This window comes from Cucurbita pepo, chromosome LG03 (genome assembly GCF_002806865.2).
Source record: "Cucurbita pepo subsp. pepo cultivar mu-cu-16 chromosome LG03, ASM280686v2, whole genome shotgun sequence".
In the NCBI taxonomy this organism is placed as follows: Eukaryota; Viridiplantae; Streptophyta; class Magnoliopsida; order Cucurbitales; family Cucurbitaceae; genus Cucurbita; species Cucurbita pepo.
The window spans coordinates 1,281,799-1,300,106 of record NC_036640.1 but is presented as its reverse complement, the minus strand read 5'-3'; the positions used below and the strand labels follow the sequence as shown (position 1 = coordinate 1,300,106).

Below are 18,308 nucleotides of genomic sequence, written 5' to 3'. Positions count from 1 at the left end.
TTTTTTTTTTTTTTTTTTTTTTTTTTTTTTTTTTTTTTTTTTTTTTTATGCGTGGCAAAATAAGTGGCAAAAATAAATGACCAAGGCAGGACCGTTAGATAATGAAAGTCCGGCTAATTCTGGGAATGTTTATGGGTTAATAATAAAAAAAATAAAAAAATACTCTCTTCATTGGCTGAGCTAATTTAGGGAACGTAGAGTTTATAATCAAAGAATACTCTCTCCGTTGGCCTGAAACCTTTTGGGAAAGTCCAAAACAAAGCTAAGTGGACAATATTATACTATTATGGAGGGTCGTGTTCATCTAAAAAGGACAATCCAATGCCTTTTTGAGTTTTTGTGTCGGTGAATTCTGCAGCAATGCCATTGATGATCAGAGAAAAATTAGAAGAGAACAGCAGCGCATCTATGCCTCATATACGACCTCTTTCCTCTTCTCCAATAAACGTACGCCGGCTCCGACGCCCTCAACTACCCCTCCATGTACACGTCAGCTCCGGCCCGTCGATGTACAAGGCTAACGTCAAGTCGCCGGTGGGTCTGCCGGTGAGAGTCTCGCCAGAGAGTTGAAGTCCGATCGGCCGAACGAAAAACTACCGTTTGATGCCGGCGGATGAGGACTGAGAAGGTTCCTTAGACGGCTTCACTTGAATGGGATGATTCTAAGCAGAACGTTGGGGGCCCAATTTTGGTGTTTAAGGTTTCAGTTCATTCGTTCATATTTAATTATAATCGAGTTCTGATTGACCTCTAAAAACCAATATAGAAAGATGGGCACCAAGTCCTAGGACAACAACTTTTCAATTTATTGAAGAACTGTAGTCAACCCCATAAAGGGTGTCTTTGAAGTAGCCATAAGAAGATTTAAATACAGAATTGTTACACTCTCCTCCTCCTCTTTGCTGCCCTTCCAAATCCAACTCAGTCATCAGTATCCATCCATCACATTTCATTTGTTAGAGAACTCATCGGAACAGACGCGAAAAAAATGCCCCGAAATGTAAATTTTCTTCCCCATCACTGCTGCTACAACTAGCAGCATGATGTCGGCGCTCTCTGAGCTTCGGAACAAAACCACCGAGAACGCCTCAAAAAGAAAGCCTGAACTATGGTGATGTTTCAATACTCTGTGTTTGCCTCTGCCAACAAAAACCAGTGAATACAGGACTTCACACAGATAAGATTGTTGACAACAGACAGTTGTTGAACTCCCCAGCTATATAGATCAGAAATGCATACGGCAAGGACGAGTGTGAAGATTCTTTAACTTTGTTAGTTCTTTTCTTCTCCTCCTTGCCTCAGTTGCAGCCATTGCATCTATGGTTTTCTTACATGAGACTATCTCTGGTTCATGCTTTTTTTCTGCCAAATGACATAAGTCATCACAAGTTCTTGATGACAGACCGCGATCATCTTCGCTCGGTTTATCTTGTTTGACAGTGGAAGTGGGTTCAATACATTCAAGTCTCACAGGAGAAAGCACTTTCCTAACTTGATCTCTTGTGTCGACTTCAAATCGATCCACAACTACTCCAACTGTGTTCTGAGTATGATCCTTTAGACTCGGGGCTTCATTCAAGTCATTAGCTTCGTTTTTCTCTTCAGCTGAAGGCAAAGAAGAATGTCTGCTTTCTGCACGCACAACAACCTTTGAAGTATAAGCACTGTTCTGGGAATTCGAATAAATATACTCTTGAATATTTCCCACTGGACACGAGTTTTGAGAACTCTGTTGATTCCTATGATCATGATGAGGCAACAACCAAGAACAAGGTACTATACAAAAGGGTGTTCTCAAGCCAGTGACATTCGTAAAGTTTTCTTGTAAATGGGAAGAGTCGGATACATAAACAGTATTATTAGAAGGCGAACGAACACTCGGCGGGACGACTGCAACAGTGTGTAGGTCATGATAGGGACTTGAAGGTTGAACCACCGACGGCCAGAAATACGATGCATATGGAGGGCGACTAAACAAGAAAAGAGGGTAGTTGGTAGGTAAAGGAGGAGTCTGAACATGAGATGATCTATTGTTTCCTGGGATTTCCTCCATTTTGGGCTCTGCTTGAGCAATCTAAACAAACGAGCGAGCAAGTGAATCCTTGGGAGATTTGGAAAGACCATGACTATACACATTTCATAAATGCAACCCAATCCTACCTGTTCCTTCAATTCCTTGTTAGTAATCTCCAGAGATTGGTACTCTTTCAGGGCCAACTCCTTTTCCTTGATTGTCCAAAGATCACAAGATGAAGGTAAATAAAGATCATGACAAACAGAAAAATTTAAGATTTTAAATGTGTTGCGAAAGCCTACCCTCTTTAAATTTTCGTTCTCCCATGCTAAATCAGAAGCCTTTTTGGTCAAGTCCTCGCACAGAGCCTGCATAATAATAACCAACCAAATGCAGGAGCAATTTCAATGAAGTAACAATGAAATACGAACTCTCATCACTAAGTTTAATACCCCAAAAGATATCCAACCAACCAATCCACTAAGGAGACTTAGATCACTTGTAAGGCAATAATTCAGAATGATTTTGTGCCTACCTCTGCTTGAAACATCTACTTTTTGTTCTTAACAAATTAAATCATAATAGCACACTTAACTGACAACGTTAACCCTTTCTTGACGGTGTCGAAGAATAAAAATCATTCCCTAGATCAAGTAAGGATGTTTATCTCCCTTGAACTTGTTACTGAGGATTAAAGTTGGGATTGTGAAGGAGCCAACACCAGTTACATTGCACTGACAATATGAGTACGGAGTACAGTTAATCATACAAATAGCTTCCGAACATACAGCAATCCAGTTGGAAAATAGATAAATTCCAACAGTATATATAGCAATCAAGTTGAAAATATAGGCAAATTTGAAGCACATTTTTATTAATTACATGTTTCAAGTACTATTATATTTCTGGTTTGGAGCCTGAAACTCCTCTCTACAGCTGAACAAGTAGCCAAAGACATCCACAGATGGTTCAGAGAAAGAAATAGAAACCCACAAACAAAAGAATGAAAACAAGAAAGAACAGTAGCCTTCATCTTGGATTAAGGTATTTGCATGATAGAATGTCACAATAATGTTCTAAACAAGCCAAAATGAGCACAGTTCAAGCCAAAATGTGCATAGTTCAAAAGTAATGAGCATAGTTCAACAGTAATCAGCAATGTATTCCTGTCTCATTCGTCAAAATTTCAAATCCCGAAACCCCAATTGTTGTACTCAAAATGAACATAAGATAAACTATAAGACCAAAGAATACATGTTGGAGAGAAATTCTCTGAACCTGCCTACGACGAATTGTCTGCCGGGCTGATTCTCTGTTTGCTAAAACCCTTCGTATTCTCCTTTCTTCCTTTTCAGCCTGAAGAAGAAGAAAGCTGCTAATGAAAAGATTGAAAACATAAAGGAAGATCCCATGGGAAGCAGTTAGCAAGCATAACCTCAGTCAGATTACGCCTTGACCTCCGGCAGCCAAATAATGGGTGGCTTAGTTTAGGTGATTCGGCCTCCTTCTCCGCCTTAATCATCTCTTTGGTTGTTTCCCACTCAGGATGGGAGTGATCAGCGCATTCCTTTTCTGATGGCTGATGACTTATCACCTCTCTATCCTGCTACAAACAAAATCATAATGTCAAGGCCTGCAGAAGTAATGTAACTCCGAATCAATGCTTTTAGTTTTTACTCAAACATCACATACGAACAGCATCGTAATACGACTTTACTTATAATAACACAGATTGGGACGTAATTTGGAAAGACAAATGGACTCTGTAGAAACAACCTGAATCCGAAGGTCCAGATCCGCGCGACTAGGTAAAGAGTCGACGAAGGCAGAAGTCGGCGACTCGGTCTTAACCTCCTTCCTGGCCCGTTTCCCTTTCTTCTCTTTAATCCGCCATTTGGTTTCCGACGGTTGAACTCCACTATCTCTGACCGCCCAAACCGCCAAATCTGCAAGAGCCTCCGCCGCCTCAATCTCAACCTTGACCATCTGATCCGCCTCCATGGAGGAGGAAGAAGACGAACGTGTAGAAGAAGAACTCAAACCCGAACAACTGGTCGCCTCGGAGCACTTGGAAGAAGAAGCCATGAAAAAAAAAAAATCAAAGGATAATAAGAACCAGAGAAGAAGAAGAAGAAGAAGATGAAGACTGAAGCGTGAGAGTGTGAGAGAGAAAGAGCGCGTGTGTTTGTTGCTGAAAACTTACGCGCCTCCACGTATCGGTGTATGCCACGTAATGATTCGGCGCTCGTAGAAATGTTACACGTGGCAGGATCCGCCGTACGAGAACTGTAGGCCACGGTTCAGGGAAAGCGTCGGTGTGTGGCTTCTCAATATAATATCCACGTGGCTTTCTTTTTTTCCTTTTTTTCCTTTTTAAATTACTTTTTATTTATTTATTTATTTGTGTTTGTGTTGGATAATGATCAAAAGGGCAACCCCGGAAGAGGGGAAAGCTCCAGCGTGGCAGCAGGACAGCCTTAAATCGTCCTTTCTTTTTGCGTTTTCTTAAATTATGAGAATTTTTCATTTAATTACAAGTCTAATAACTTTATTTATTAAAAAGTTAAATTAAATTTATTTTTAATAAATAAATTAAAATGTGAATGGTTTGATTAGAGGTAAAATGCAGTGTTTTAAGGATTTATTTTATATATTTTTTTAAATTGATTAGCAATTGAAAATTTAAAGACGTGTTACATTCGAGATGGTTTACGATAGCATCATGGACCCATTGCCACCATTGAAAGTACCCTTTGTCGGAGTTGTGGGGGTCGAAAAACCTAACGACATCCTCTTCGACGGGGTTGGGGGAGACCTCGGAGATAGGTTAACAAGCTCCAATGCTTGTACTCGAAGCTCAACCGGGTAGTCAGCAACACATCCAATTCTCGGACCAGCTCCAGTTGTCCATTTGAGTGAAAGTTGATGGCCTAATTGATAAGAGTTCGCTATCTTCTTTGAGTTGATTCTCTGCAATATCGCCTTCTTCGGTACGTCGGCTCTCGGGCTCTTCAGGCCACCAGATAATGTCCTTTTGTACTCTCCTTTGCCTCCAACTTGAGAGATCTGAGATGATTTTGAGGAAGTTTTGATGTCAAGTGCTTCTAGTTTGCCTACAAAATCGGTCTTTCTTTGACCTTGTCTGAGTGGTTTCAGATCATCATAGCTTTCAGAATCTTCATTTGAGCGATGTACCTGAGGCACAGAAGAACACAACGGACGTGAAATGGCTTCGTTTATCATGGAGGAGTTAATTCTCAGCTTACAAGACTAACAATGGGTGGCGTAAGTACCTCCACATTCTTGAGAACCACGCCGTTTTCCTCGAGGAACATCAGGAAGATGTTGAGGTGGTCATCAGTGGGCTTATAATGTCCACTATATGCTGAGATTGCCTGAAAACACCAAAGCCATAAGAGGATGAAACTTTCAAGATGAGCAAATAACACCAACATAGCACAACATCACAACAAGACTCACTCGATCGAGATGAATACAAAGAATTTGAGAAAGAAAATGTAATGAGAAATAAGGTTTATATTGATGACTTCAAGTGTGTACAGTAGTATGTCTAACGGTATATTTATGTTAGGAATCACGACTCTCCACAATGGTATGATATTTTCTACTTTGAGCATAAGCTCTCGTAGCTTTGCTTTGGGCTTCCCAAAAGGGCTCATAACAATGGAGATAGTATTTTTTGCTTATAAACTCACGATCATTCCCTATACTAGTTTACTATGTATATATAACTTTATGAGATATAGTGTGAGATCCCATATCGGTTGGAGAGAGGAACGAAACATTTCTTATAAGGATGTGGAAACCTCTCCTTAGTAGGCGTGTTTTAAAACCTTGAGAGGAAACCCACAAGAAAAGTCCAAATAGGACCACAAGAAAAGTCCAAATAGAACAATATCTAGCAGTGGGCTTGGATGTTACAAATGGGTATCAAAGCCAGACACCGGGGCAATGTGCCAGCGAGGACATTGTGCCCCCAATGGAGGTGGATTGTGAAATCTCATATCGGTTTGAAAAGGGGAACGAAACATTGCTTATAAGGGCGTGGAAACCTCTCTCTAATAGACGTTTTTTAAAACCTTGAGAGCAAGCGCAAAAAGAAAATCTTAAAAAGGATCATATCTACTAGAGGTGTTTAAAACTTTGAGAGAAAGCCCAAAAGGGAAAGTCTAAGATGACAATATTAGCGGTGGGTTTGGACGGTTATATATAACCCTCTACTATATATAAATCCGTTAAAATGTGGATTTTCACATTAAAATGATCATAGAATTACCTTAAGAACTCCATCATCTACCTCTAGCCTACCAGCAGCCAACGTGGCTCCGCCTGCCAAGAAACTTGAGTGGTGGAAAGCTCCCTTCTTCTTCTGAAAAAAGAGAATGAAAATCCATTACTTCACTGTACCATATACTATTGAAATGGAATTGCACCTCAAGAAGGTTGCATCCTCACCTCACCAGCATAAAGCTTCTTAAAAGTGCTCATTACAAATATCCACTTGGTTCCTTTTGATCCTCTCTTTGTATCAAGAAACCTTCCACTTTGGTTATGGACGATTTTCCCATCCACAATGATATATTCATAGTTTTCTCGCTCTTGCTGATGATATCAGTAAATGAAGAAGTCAACATATGAGTTTTAGCTTAAAAGTTCATCAAATATGAATCAAAAAGACAACATACAGGTCCAAGATACTTGATGGTTTGCTGTCGGAGCTTCGATCTTGGGCATTCTTTAAGGTCAACATCTTTTCCATCTCCAATATCAAGCCTATAAAGTTTGAATAGCAAAAAACTCAGACAACAAATGGGAAGGATCTTTTAAGATACAAAAAAAAAACAGTCAACAAAAGCAATTACCAGTAGAAAAATGGCTGACCAGCTTCTGCTTTACGCCATTCTTCATAGTACAAATGCAAACTATGTCCATATCTATGTCTTGGATCAATCTGAACAGGAAAAAGACAATAAACGACCTATTAAAACCCAATAATGTTCTTCAAATTTTCCAACGAAGCTTTGACTTACAGCTTCGATCCAATGCTGAAAAGCAAGCTTCTGAGCTTTGGAATCCTTAGACAGCCCCTTTCCCACCTACATAAACTTCAAATGATTCCATCAAAACCCGTTTTCAGTCCATAAATAAGGACGAAAATAGGTTAGAAATCCCACCTTCGAAGCATTCAAAGTGACTCGGTTCCAACGAGAAGCAGCCGATTCAGGTTTCAAGAAATTGAAGAAGGAAATCGTACTATGATTCAATCTAGCGTAGTCTAAAGCAAACCACCTTCAACAATTTTCAGGCCAACAGTAAATTGAAATTCCCCTGTTTCTGTTATGTATGCAGTGTGCGTGTGTTCTTACAAAAACATAACTAGAAAGTAAAAATTCAAATCAATTTCTCATTTACCAAAGCTCTTCGACGACAACGGCAGAATCCGCCAACAGTCGGCGGGTCCGGTAGCTCCTGTACACTTTCTGCAGCTTCACCGCCGACCGCTGCAGTGCCGCGTCCACGTCATCACAGCCGTCGCCGTCTCCGTTGATCATCCGTATCGGTTTCACGACCACATTTGAGGGATCGCCAGCGAATGCATCCCGTTTCGAAGTACCGGTCACCGGAGCGTCGCTGGAAGAAGAGAGTTGGGGATTTTCAGGAGGAGGAGAGTATATGCCGGTGGAGTCGAGAGGGTATGAGAACGGATTGCGGTTCAAGGACGTTGAAAGGGGCTGAGATTGAACCTCCATTATCGTAGTTCGTGACTGATCTGCGAGAGAGAGGAAGAAGACGATGGGAATATAAATTGGGAGCAAAACGAAGAATGTATTGTATTTATGGACGTCGATTTTGAACTTTGAGGTCCGTTTATTTTATTTTATTATTAAAGAAAAAAATCATTAATATAAAATATTTTAAATTTTATTGTCGTCACATCACGGATGAATATAAACAAATAATTAAAAATCATTTTTTTAGCAAAATATATATAGTTTGAATTAATTTGTGTATGTTATCCAAACGATTATTATACTTTAACAAATTAAACAGAAAATTTTATTTATAAAGAGATTACATGTAATAAAATTATATATTAATATTTTTTTTTAATTATGCGAAGGAAAACTAAAAGTCGAGTAAATACGAATTAGAATAAAGAAATTGTTGCCTACAGAATAAGGAATAAAAATGCAGTCGTCGTTTATTCGTATTCATCGTCTAAGAAATATTATTCGTAGTTTTCTCGTTGTTAATCCCAAGCTCAATTAGAGTCCCCACAAGTTTTGTACTAGAAGATAAAGATTGTGGACGGTCTCGTTGGAAGAACATCTCAAATGAGTGAATTTATTTTGTGCGTTTCCTAAATTTATTATTTTTATTTGCAATTTCCACGTAGATATATCTTTAAAAAAAATTATTATTTTAGGAAATTGATAAATAAAGGATGGGTTTGATAAGTTTAAAATTTTAAACTTAAATAATAGACATTTTTAAAAATATATTATGACCTATTTAATATAAAATTAAAAATAAAAAAAAAATGGGGGGAGCGTTGACCAATTATTATGCATTTGGGAGTCTTCATCTTTTTATTTTCTTCAAAGAACGTTAAAAACCTTTTTCATTTCTTTTTGTGTTTGGATTTGCTAATACAAACTAACAATTTGTTCTTTTTATAAATAAAAAAATGTGGTAATTTTTTTTCATATTTTATTACTTTGACTCATTTTATATTTCATTATAAATGTACTAAAATCTTTGACTTTTGAATTAATAAGTACATGTTTTAATTCGCTTAACTATGTTTAAGTTGACTTTTGTTTTTAGAATGGTAAGAGATCGAACCATAATTTATATTTTATCTTGTCGAGTTATGCTTGAATCAACCCGTTTACTTTAGCTCCTCATATTAAACAACATTAATTTAAAAAGCATGAACAATAATGAGTCGGTGAGAGTAGTTTCATATTTAGTGAAAAAATAAAAAAGTATAATTTCTAACGTTATGCACAAATCACATGCCAAAATAATGAGAAGAACGTTTCACATTTGAGTTCTAACTCTTTTCTATTTTCAATAGATAAAAGATTAAAGATAAATTATCTCTTATAATTATACGAGTTGTAATAAATGATTTATCATTTTTGAATTCTCACCGACATGAAATAAATGTGGATATTATTGTAATATTTTCTCAAAAATGAAAAATTACCAAAATAGAAGCAATTGAGCTGTAATTGACACGAACTATATTATTTTATTATTATTTTTCTTTTCTTTATTTATTTATTTAATTATTTATAGATCCAACNCCCATTGTGGACATTCAAAATATTTAATCAATTGCATGGGTAAAATGTTTTTCACGTGAACATGTAAACTTTTCAAATAGAGATAATTGGTTTATTTTATTTCTAAAAAATAGCGATATAAAATCATTTTTAAATTGTTTTCATTTGTTATAAATTAAAAATAGACCAATTTATACTTTAAATTTTGATAAGTCACATGAAAAGTTGACTCGAGAAAATAAATATATAATTTTTAAGAGTATAGAGATTTTTATAATTTTTAAAAAAATAAATAATAAAGATAAATGAGCACGAGGCTAAATTTTATAATATTTAAATAAACAATAAATAATTAAAGTTTTTGCATAATAATGGAGATGAAAAAAAATGTTCAGTGGGATGGGTTTGGCATATTACTATTAATTATCCAAATTAAATAATCCTTTTGATGTAAGCAAATTAGATGTGGAAACCTAATGAAGCCTACCATATCCAACAAAATTATATTTTATATCTTATATTGTTTTTGTATGGCCCATGAATTATTGGTATCTTTTTATTTAATTATATCATTGACTCTTGTTTTCATTAGTTTATGATATTATTAAGTCTAAATAATTGGATTTGGCACATAATTGTTGTAATTCTAGTAAAAGGGTTGGGACACTGAAAAAGACTTAAAAGCCCCTTTGGTTTCCATGCTAAGTAGGCCAAATGACGAGGGAATTTTGTCATTTCCTTTGTTTGTTAGGAAGGTAGGAGCCGAAGGAACTTAAAAAACAAAAGCTATTTATTTTCTTTCTTTCTCCTTTCCTCACATGCGAACGTCCCAAAAATAAATTCATTTTCATTCCACAATATTGGTCTTGTTGGGAGGTTTAAAAATGAGATTTTTTTTAGAGATTCGAGGTTGGAAAGTTAGAGTATTATGAGATCTCACAGATCTCTAAGTTGGAGAGGGGAACGAAATATTCTTTGGTGTTATAATCTTTCTCTAGTACACGTGACGAGCGATGATATATAATAGGCCGAGTTTGGCTATTACAACGACACATCATCTATAGAAAAAGATCGAGAAGAATATGAATAATCTACGTTTCTCGGAGTTCATAAATGATATACTTCATCCTTTTTCTTTTTTTTTTTTTTACCAAAAAACTTCCTATGTTATTTCAATGATATGAAAGGGTTATACTTTTTTTTTTTTTTTTTTAATTCCTTTACCGAGAATAAAAATTTGAACATCTGTCTTTTCAAACAGGTGTAAAGTAGGGTTACACTATGTACCTTTATACTAACTTCATATACTTTTAATGCAAAAATGTGTCAATATTTGAGACAAAAAAAAAGATGTGATAAAAGTCAATGACCAATTGGTCTAAAGTTCTAATATTGAGGCTTCAGTGGACCCTGCATTGAAATTAGTAGAACAGGGCCAATCAGAAAAGTATCAAAGGATATGGTAAATCTCATGGAGTTGTTAAAAGTTAGCAAGAAATCAGGTAATTTGGAAGCTTGGAGGGCATATTTTGGTAAGGCAAGCCATTTTCAGAGTTTATCAAAGTGCAATCGAATGTAAAACACTGTAACATTCAAATCAAACAAAAACCAAACTTAATATTTATGGATATCACAATCATCAGCAAACTCAATTCATTTTGATAAGTACATGATCAACTAAACAAGTTTTCAAACCTTGGAGGCAAAGCTGAGCCCTTCTTTGGCAAGCTGATCCAAGCTCTCAACTGATGGTTGGACTCGTGCAAGCTTGGCAATGGCCTTGTATTCATCTGCCGTTCCACCCTCCAAGAAAACTCCAACTACCTTGCCATCTTTGACCCAGTAGGTTCCAAATTTGGGTTCTGCAGATTCTGGGTTGTTGTCCCCAAATAGGATGGCCTCGCCGACGTTGTCGCCGTAGAATTGCCATGAGAGATTAAAGGAGCGAGAGTAGAAGTATGGAAGGTAGTCGTATTCCTCGATGGAATTTCCCTCTTCCTTTGCCTTGATGGCCTGTTAGGAAAAAGATGTGAAAAACAAGGTTTATATGATGATAGATTAGGATCTTATGAGTTGTCAAATGAAATTTTCAAGGGATTTCAACACACCTTCACAGCCTGCTCGGCGGATTTGCGAGCGTGATCAACGTGTTCGACTCGTCTCAACTCGTTGTATAGCTTCAAAGGATAAGTAGCCACATCTCCCACGGCATACACATCAGGAATGCTTGTTTTGAAGAATCCATCAGTCTGATATAAATAAGCTAATGCATGAGTTGTGAAAATTTGACTACCAAATCGATGTGTTAAAGGAACTTGGAAACGACGAGGAACTTTTTAACGCTAAGAGAAATTGGTAACTACTAATATTACGTGTATAGATTAAATCGTAGTTCTAGTCGAGTGTAACGTGGTTTTTAATTTGATCTCAAATATTAAAGTTTTAATTGAGCTATCAAACTTTAATTTACCACTGTCTATATGCAGTAGTTTTCATGAAATGGGAATTGTGTCCATATATGCAGTAGTTTCCATGAAAAACAATGATGCATATCTAAATTCTTTATATAAAGATTACTTCATAATGCAACAGTACAAATGGAACTTGACGAAAACATTTTGCCTAAACAAGTATATAGCTTAACTAAAATTAAAACAATGTTGATGCTCGGAAAATTTATTAAGAAAAAGCTAAATTAAGCATACTAACCTTAATGCCTCCCTTCTCTTCTTCCACCTGTCCTTTAAATAAAGATATCAAGGGTCTGCCTCCGACACCCACAACAACAATGTCAGCATCAAGACTCCTGCCATCTTTGAGTTCGACTTGCTTCACCTGAAAGATCGGCTAAGACTTATTGTTTTTCTAAAAAGCATCATCAACAAGCAGGAGGCATAAGATAAAAGCTACAAACCTCTCCATTTGAATCCGAGGTAAAACCAACTGCTACTGTTCCCTTGATTATATTGATTCCTTTGTTCTTGTAAAAGCCTTCATAGAAGGCAGCTATACCAGCTGTGAAAAGCCTAGGCACTGCAGGAACACAAGCCACAAAAGAAGACTTACGGGTTTGACAAAAAGAAAATTTTATAAGGTAAGGAGGGCAGGAAATGGGGTTAAAGAACAATCTGTTCTGTATTTAGTACTTACTGCACCATGGTTCAGGGTAGACCATAGTAACATCAAGATTGTTTATCTTTAGAGCTGCACCAAGTTCAAGACCGATGTAGCCTCCTCCAACGATCACAGCCTTCCCGTTCTTCTTCGCTTTAATTGCTTCTACAAGCTTGTCAGCATCATCAACCTCTCTCAAATAGAAAATGTTTTTGGCATCAGCTCCTTGTACACCAAAATCTGACAATCTTATGACCTGCAAGACGACAAAAACGGCAGAAGTTAAATCTGTAACAAGAACAGATCAACACAAGTGCTTTTGTCAGTGGATGAGTTTTTACAGTGGAACCGGTTGCAATGATCAAAATTTGATACTTGAAGCTGTCACCAGAGGAAGTAGAGAGAGCCTTTGCAGCGAGATCTGCCTTCACTATCTCCGTGCTAAGGATCAGTTCAATCCCTGAAGTATAAGTAGCTTAACGATCAGAGAAATTTAACAAGACTAATGCCAACAAGTAAACCTAACTAAAGAGACAAAAAAGAATTTCTTCGATAAGAAACAACTAAGAAGAATAAAGGAAAATACAAAAGAGGGGAGATGAGGTATCCCCACGCATCCAATGATTACACAAAAGTTTCCTAACCGGTGAGTAATTGAACTATGCTATAATTTCAAAATAAATAGGAAGATTGAGGCAAAGTAGAAAGTAAAAGGCAACTATGGGTTTGCAGCAGGTAAAAAAGCAACCATGGGTTTGCAGCAGGTAAAAAAGCAACCATTACCGTTTTCTTTGTACCATTCTGGTAAAAGTCTCTCTCCTCCACTTCCAACACAGACGTGGAATCCTGGAAGTCTAGCAGGAGCTGAAGAAACAAACTTGTCAAGTTGCAATGTGAAATCGAACAGATAAGATCAAGTTAAGTATTTAACTTTCTTGCAAACGTTTTTTTTTTTTTTACATAATAAACGACTTACACTCAGGGAAGAGATACCCTTTACTAAGAGCAGGGCGTTCATAAGGAGCAACCTGCACAACAGTGGAGAATTCTTAGGAAGAAAGTAAACCAAGGTCCCAATTCCTAATTCAATATTGAAAATGTTTCAAAGTAAAAGTTATCAAATAGTAACATAGGCTAAGTTACAGTTTCTCAGTACAAAATTTTCCGACTACTCTGCTGTCGTTTCAGTCAACTTTATTTAGCTTAATAGCATTGAGCTTTTCAAGAAGAAGCAAGCTATAATTCATTAACTCTCAAATAAAGTTGCATTCGAAACTAGAAAAATTCAGTGAACGGAATAATTCTACGAACTTTAAGATAAAGTAATTCAAGTCTTAAACTAAATACAAGTACTGCAGTTATCTGTAATCAGATTTGAAGTAACACGCTCTAAAACTCACTTCAGCTTAGGTCATGGTTGCAATTCATTTCAAATATCACACACTTCCTTCTCCCAACTACCGATCCTCTGTTCTAATCATTTTAGTCATTGTCCTTATTGAAACATGTTGTTACCAGATGATAGGAATCAATTGAATAAAATACAATTTTGTTAGTCCAAAGCTTTGCACAAAGGGGCTCATCTCATTCTCAACCTCTCTACCCATTATTACCTTCGTTTTTCCCACGTCAAATCACACTATTCATCCTTACGTTATTTCCCGCAAATAATACTTTTTCTCTCCTCCACTTTGAATCTCCCTTTCTGTCCTTCATCATGTACGACCATGTTCTATGAGGCTAATCATAGGATTCTGAGCTCTATTACACGAGGGATTTATGTCAATTCCTCTTCTAAATACAGGAATAACTTCAACTATAGGGTGATGAAAAAACACAAAACAATGGCTTCGAGTTAAGTTTATTGGTTGTTGCCTTCAAGAGTTGCATGGAATTGTATGCATATGTGAAAAAAAACGAAAAGGCTAATGAAAAAATCTTCATGTTTGCAGCAAATGAAAGCATACCGCCTCCTTGGAAATAATTGCTAGCTCGCCAGGTTTAAGCCCCAATTTCACAAACTCCCTAGCTGCATATCCCTGCAGTACAAGAATGCGGTATTAGTAAGATTGAAATAACAACTTGTGCATAAAAAAAAGGCAGTGACAGGTGCTTGTTCTTGAAAGTCCTTCAGCATAAATTTGGGAGAGAGATATGCTTTGAAGAAACACCAATTCTCGCAAACAAAATAAGTGCTTCTCATGGCATGACAACAAATGAATCACAAAAAATTAACAAAATGATAAAAGTATCTCAAAAGTTTAGTAAATTTGTATAAATATTGGTTTATTTTTCTTATATTTTTTCATATCTCATAATGACAGTTAAATTTGAAAAAAGATCTCAAGCTTCATTTCAGCTTGTTAAACTAGGAGGAGAATAAGCTCATTCAGTTGTATGTCAAAAACTAACTCACTCAATTAATTACAGGTGAAAAACGTAAGTTTCCCATAGCTTTCACACATTCCTCCAGGAATCTAGCTTCTCGGTTGACAAACAGAGCAATCAAAAAGATCAATAACATTTGCTCCCTGAGCCATGACAGAACGAGTACGTTCAAAATCAAAAGAACACGAAGAATAAAAAAGACTCCGATCTTTAGTGTAATTTTCAACCAGACAAGAAAAAGAAATAGCAAAAAACAGGAATAGATCACGATCGCAACATTGCTACAGACTGCAGTTACAAAAGCATCAAAAGATCAATTCCAATTCAAGCAGAGCCTAAACGCCTCAGATTTCATTTCCAACAATACAATAAAAATTAAAAGCACAAAAGAAATCTAAGTCAAACTCAAGAACCACGTGAAACAATCTGAAACAAGAAGTTAGTGCCAAAAGAAATCAGATCAGACGATCGACGATGGAAGACAAGAAACTTACAGCTGAGACACCACCGCCGACGATCACGTACTTGAAACTCTTCTCCGCCATAGTTGGTGATTGCAGAGCTCCCTTGCTTGTGCTTTCCGAAAGAGACACTAAAAATGAAAGCGAAATGAATCGCTGGAGCGCGATTCGTCACATATTTAAAGCCAAATAAATGGTGCCTTTTTTAGACAAAGATTATCTCTAATTCCTTTATTTAATACAATAAATTTCTTTTTTTTTTAACCTATGTAATACAACAATTTATTCGTTAAACCTTTTTCTTTTTTAATTAAATAAATTATTTTCTTAAATTATCTAAATTGGCCTGTTCAAATATAATTGATAAATAAAATACTTATAATATTAAAATTTACAGTCAGTATTGAATTATGACTATATTGAGCATTATAGGTATTCAATTTTTGACACGACACAGAACAAAAAAGCAGTGTAAATGGAATATTCCACGTGGCAATTCTTCATTGGTCAACTGGAAATGGGACCTGCATCCGGCGGCTTCCCATATAAATACTTGTTCGTCCGAAAAAATGGCGTCCTTCTGGAAATAAAGAACCACCAGCCTTGCCACGTCATGCACCACGTCATGAAGTCAAAGCAGGGCTAAAAAAGTAAACGGTCAATGTCAAAAATGGGCAAAAATAATAATAATAATAATAATATATAGTTTCTATTTAAACAAAGGAATAATATTAATTAAATTAAAATCCCATTTTGAATACTGAATTTAAAAATTAATCCTTTAAATAAATATATTTACTATAAATTTTCAGTAATTAATCGAGTTGAAATTTGATTATAATTTTATTGTATTTTGCATTCTGATTAATTAAACATTGTTTAAGGATTGGTCAAAGCTAAATTTCTAATCCATCACTGCCACGTGTAAAATAATGGAATCAATTTTTGGCATTATCGGTTAATATGTTTACATACAGATGGACGTCCAGATTCATGCTGTTGGGGATTTTTCTTCCCTTATAATTTATTTGTGATGGACAGGAATCCAATCAAAAGTTGACAAATGGCAAGGCTATTTGACGTGTCAACTTTGACCGTCAGTGGATGTAGCTTTGACTCGGTCGATTTTGGTAGCCGTCTTGTTACTGAAAAATTAATGGACCTTCCTTCGGCTTCAAGCTGGCCCAATTGGCTATTGGATCCAATAGGCCCAATATACCATTTGGGCCCATACTTTTTGGTAAGTAAATTTTAATCTTAGTCATTCCAATTTAATTTTTATTGAAATTGTTTAAACGATGTTAATAATTTTTTACGTGAGATTATATAAATATTTTAATACTTTAATAGAAAAGCTACTAGATAAAGCAATTTATTGAAAAAAGTCTACTACAAACTAATTATAACATAATTTTTTTTAAATCCAATCGAATAATGATATAAATTATGTAATATCGATTATAATATTATAATTAAATTCAAATTTTCCATTTACATTATTATTGAAATAAAAAAAAATAGGAATAAAATAAAGTTACCTGTAATGACTCGTAATTAATCAATAATCGCAATTCACGCCCAATTATAGAGGTCATATATGAATACTTTAAATGCTATTTGATCCTAGAAAATTTTGTGTGGGATTTTTTTCAAAGTTGAAAATTTAATCCAACTAATTTTATAAACTTCATTAATATAATCGAAAAAATAAAGTCAAATAACATATGAGACTTTAAAATACCCTTCGTAGTTCATTTATATCTACGAATTTATGACAATAATAAATGTTATTTTGTTGCATGGAATCTCAAAACTTTAATTTTCATTGATTAATCATATTTTTTCTTATACATATCATATTTATTTAAATTTTCGGGTCAAAAACTTACATTTTTAGATTCAAAAGCCTCCCATTAAAAATATATATATATATATATATATTAATAAGAAAAAAATATATTTTATTTATTTATTTATTTATTAAACTAAATAACCTGTTATAATTAGAAAGTGTTTTAAAATATACCATAAAAAAATTTATGGGCTAACAAATTAGAATTTTAAGGTTGGATGAATTGTCATTGTCTGAATTTATGTACATTTTGAAAATTTATTTCAAGATTGAGAAAAATCGTAGTCTAACACATTAAAATATTTTTTAATTTACCGACAAGTGCTTTATTTATTTATTTTTAGTGAGGAGTCGAAGTTTTGCTATCCTATACCCAAGAGCACCATTCCTAGTCTAAGGTCTAGATATATGAGACGTCAACGTTTTAAAACCAAACGTTTACCATAAAATGCACAATTGATCTATCTAGTAAAGAGATTCTTTAATAAGTTACAAAATGCATGACCTATCATAGAAATTTTAACAATATTAGACCCATTTGGATTAATTGCAAAAAAAAAATAATAATAATAATAAAATAAAATAAAATAAAAAAAATAATAAAAAAAAATCAAATCAATTTTGTATTTTTTATAAACATTGTTTATAAAAACTACTTAAAACTAAAATACTTCTATGTTTATGGGCACATTTTCTAGTGTTTTATAATAAATTTTGTTTTATTTGATATATTATCCATTTTAGAGACAACTACTTAAAAATTTATTTATATTAAAGTTAAAATTTGTATTTAAAATATTATGATCGACCGTTGAATATCACTAGTGGTTAGTAAGTGCAATAGTGATATGAGATCAATAGTTTCTGATAGTAGATATAGGTGATAGTCAATAACAGTGGTAGTGGCAATACCGACAACCAAAATGTCAAAAGTGGTTATCGTCAATTGTGGCAAGATAAGATGTGGAAAAAAACATCTTCCAAAATTAGAAACTAAGATAAATTATACGGATTGGATATCATATTTTATTTATTTATTACATTTTTTAAATTAGCACTTTTAATCATTTAATTTGAGCTTAATTTATATTAAATTTTAAAATTTTATGTATAATTATCGGTCATTTTTAAATTTGGATTATAGGAGACATCTAAGATACGTTGGA

At 34.9% G+C, this 18,308-nt stretch overlaps 3 protein-coding genes across 4 annotated transcripts; all 3 read right to left on the bottom strand.

Moving 5' to 3' along the window:
* Positions 1-785: 785 nt before the first annotated feature.
* On the bottom strand, positions 786-4,186 carry LOC111791175. Of its 2 annotated transcripts, none has more exons than XM_023672416.1 (6): positions 3,791-4,186; positions 3,450-3,620; positions 3,293-3,370; positions 2,317-2,382; positions 2,161-2,226; positions 786-2,074 (listed from the first exon to the last, which is right to left on the bottom strand). In XM_023672416.1, exons 1-6 carry the CDS (start codon positions 4,097-4,099, stop codon positions 1,226-1,228), a joined length of 1,539 nt encoding a protein of 512 aa, XP_023528184.1. In that variant the 5' UTR covers positions 4,100-4,186; the 3' UTR covers positions 786-1,225. The 2 variants fall into 2 exon arrangements, with proteins under 2 accessions (XP_023528184.1, XP_023528186.1); XM_023672418.1 differs by having other exon boundaries at positions 3,450-3,617; positions 3,791-4,183.
* A 481-nt stretch (positions 4,187-4,667) lies between these two features.
* Positions 4,668-7,876, bottom strand: LOC111791174 (IQ domain-containing protein IQM3-like). The gene is made up of 9 exons (XM_023672415.1): positions 7,448-7,876; positions 7,210-7,324; positions 7,066-7,131; positions 6,898-6,986; positions 6,721-6,808; positions 6,491-6,637; positions 6,312-6,404; positions 5,308-5,409; positions 4,668-5,209 (listed from the first exon to the last, which is right to left on the bottom strand). Exons 1-9 carry the CDS (start codon positions 7,783-7,785, stop codon positions 4,724-4,726), a joined length of 1,524 nt encoding a protein of 507 aa, XP_023528183.1. The 5' UTR covers positions 7,786-7,876; the 3' UTR covers positions 4,668-4,723.
* Positions 7,877-10,872: 2,996 nt separating this feature from the next.
* On the bottom strand, positions 10,873-15,477 carry LOC111790217 (monodehydroascorbate reductase, seedling isozyme-like). The gene is made up of 10 exons (XM_023671066.1): positions 15,324-15,477; positions 14,409-14,480; positions 13,418-13,469; positions 13,225-13,305; positions 12,783-12,901; positions 12,478-12,697; positions 12,242-12,360; positions 12,037-12,162; positions 11,436-11,576; positions 10,873-11,340 (listed from the first exon to the last, which is right to left on the bottom strand). The coding sequence occupies exons 1-10, from the start codon at positions 15,372-15,374 to the stop codon at positions 11,017-11,019; spliced, it is 1,305 nt and encodes a 434-aa protein (XP_023526834.1). The 5' UTR covers positions 15,375-15,477; the 3' UTR covers positions 10,873-11,016.
* Positions 15,478-18,308: the final 2,831 nt, after the last annotated feature.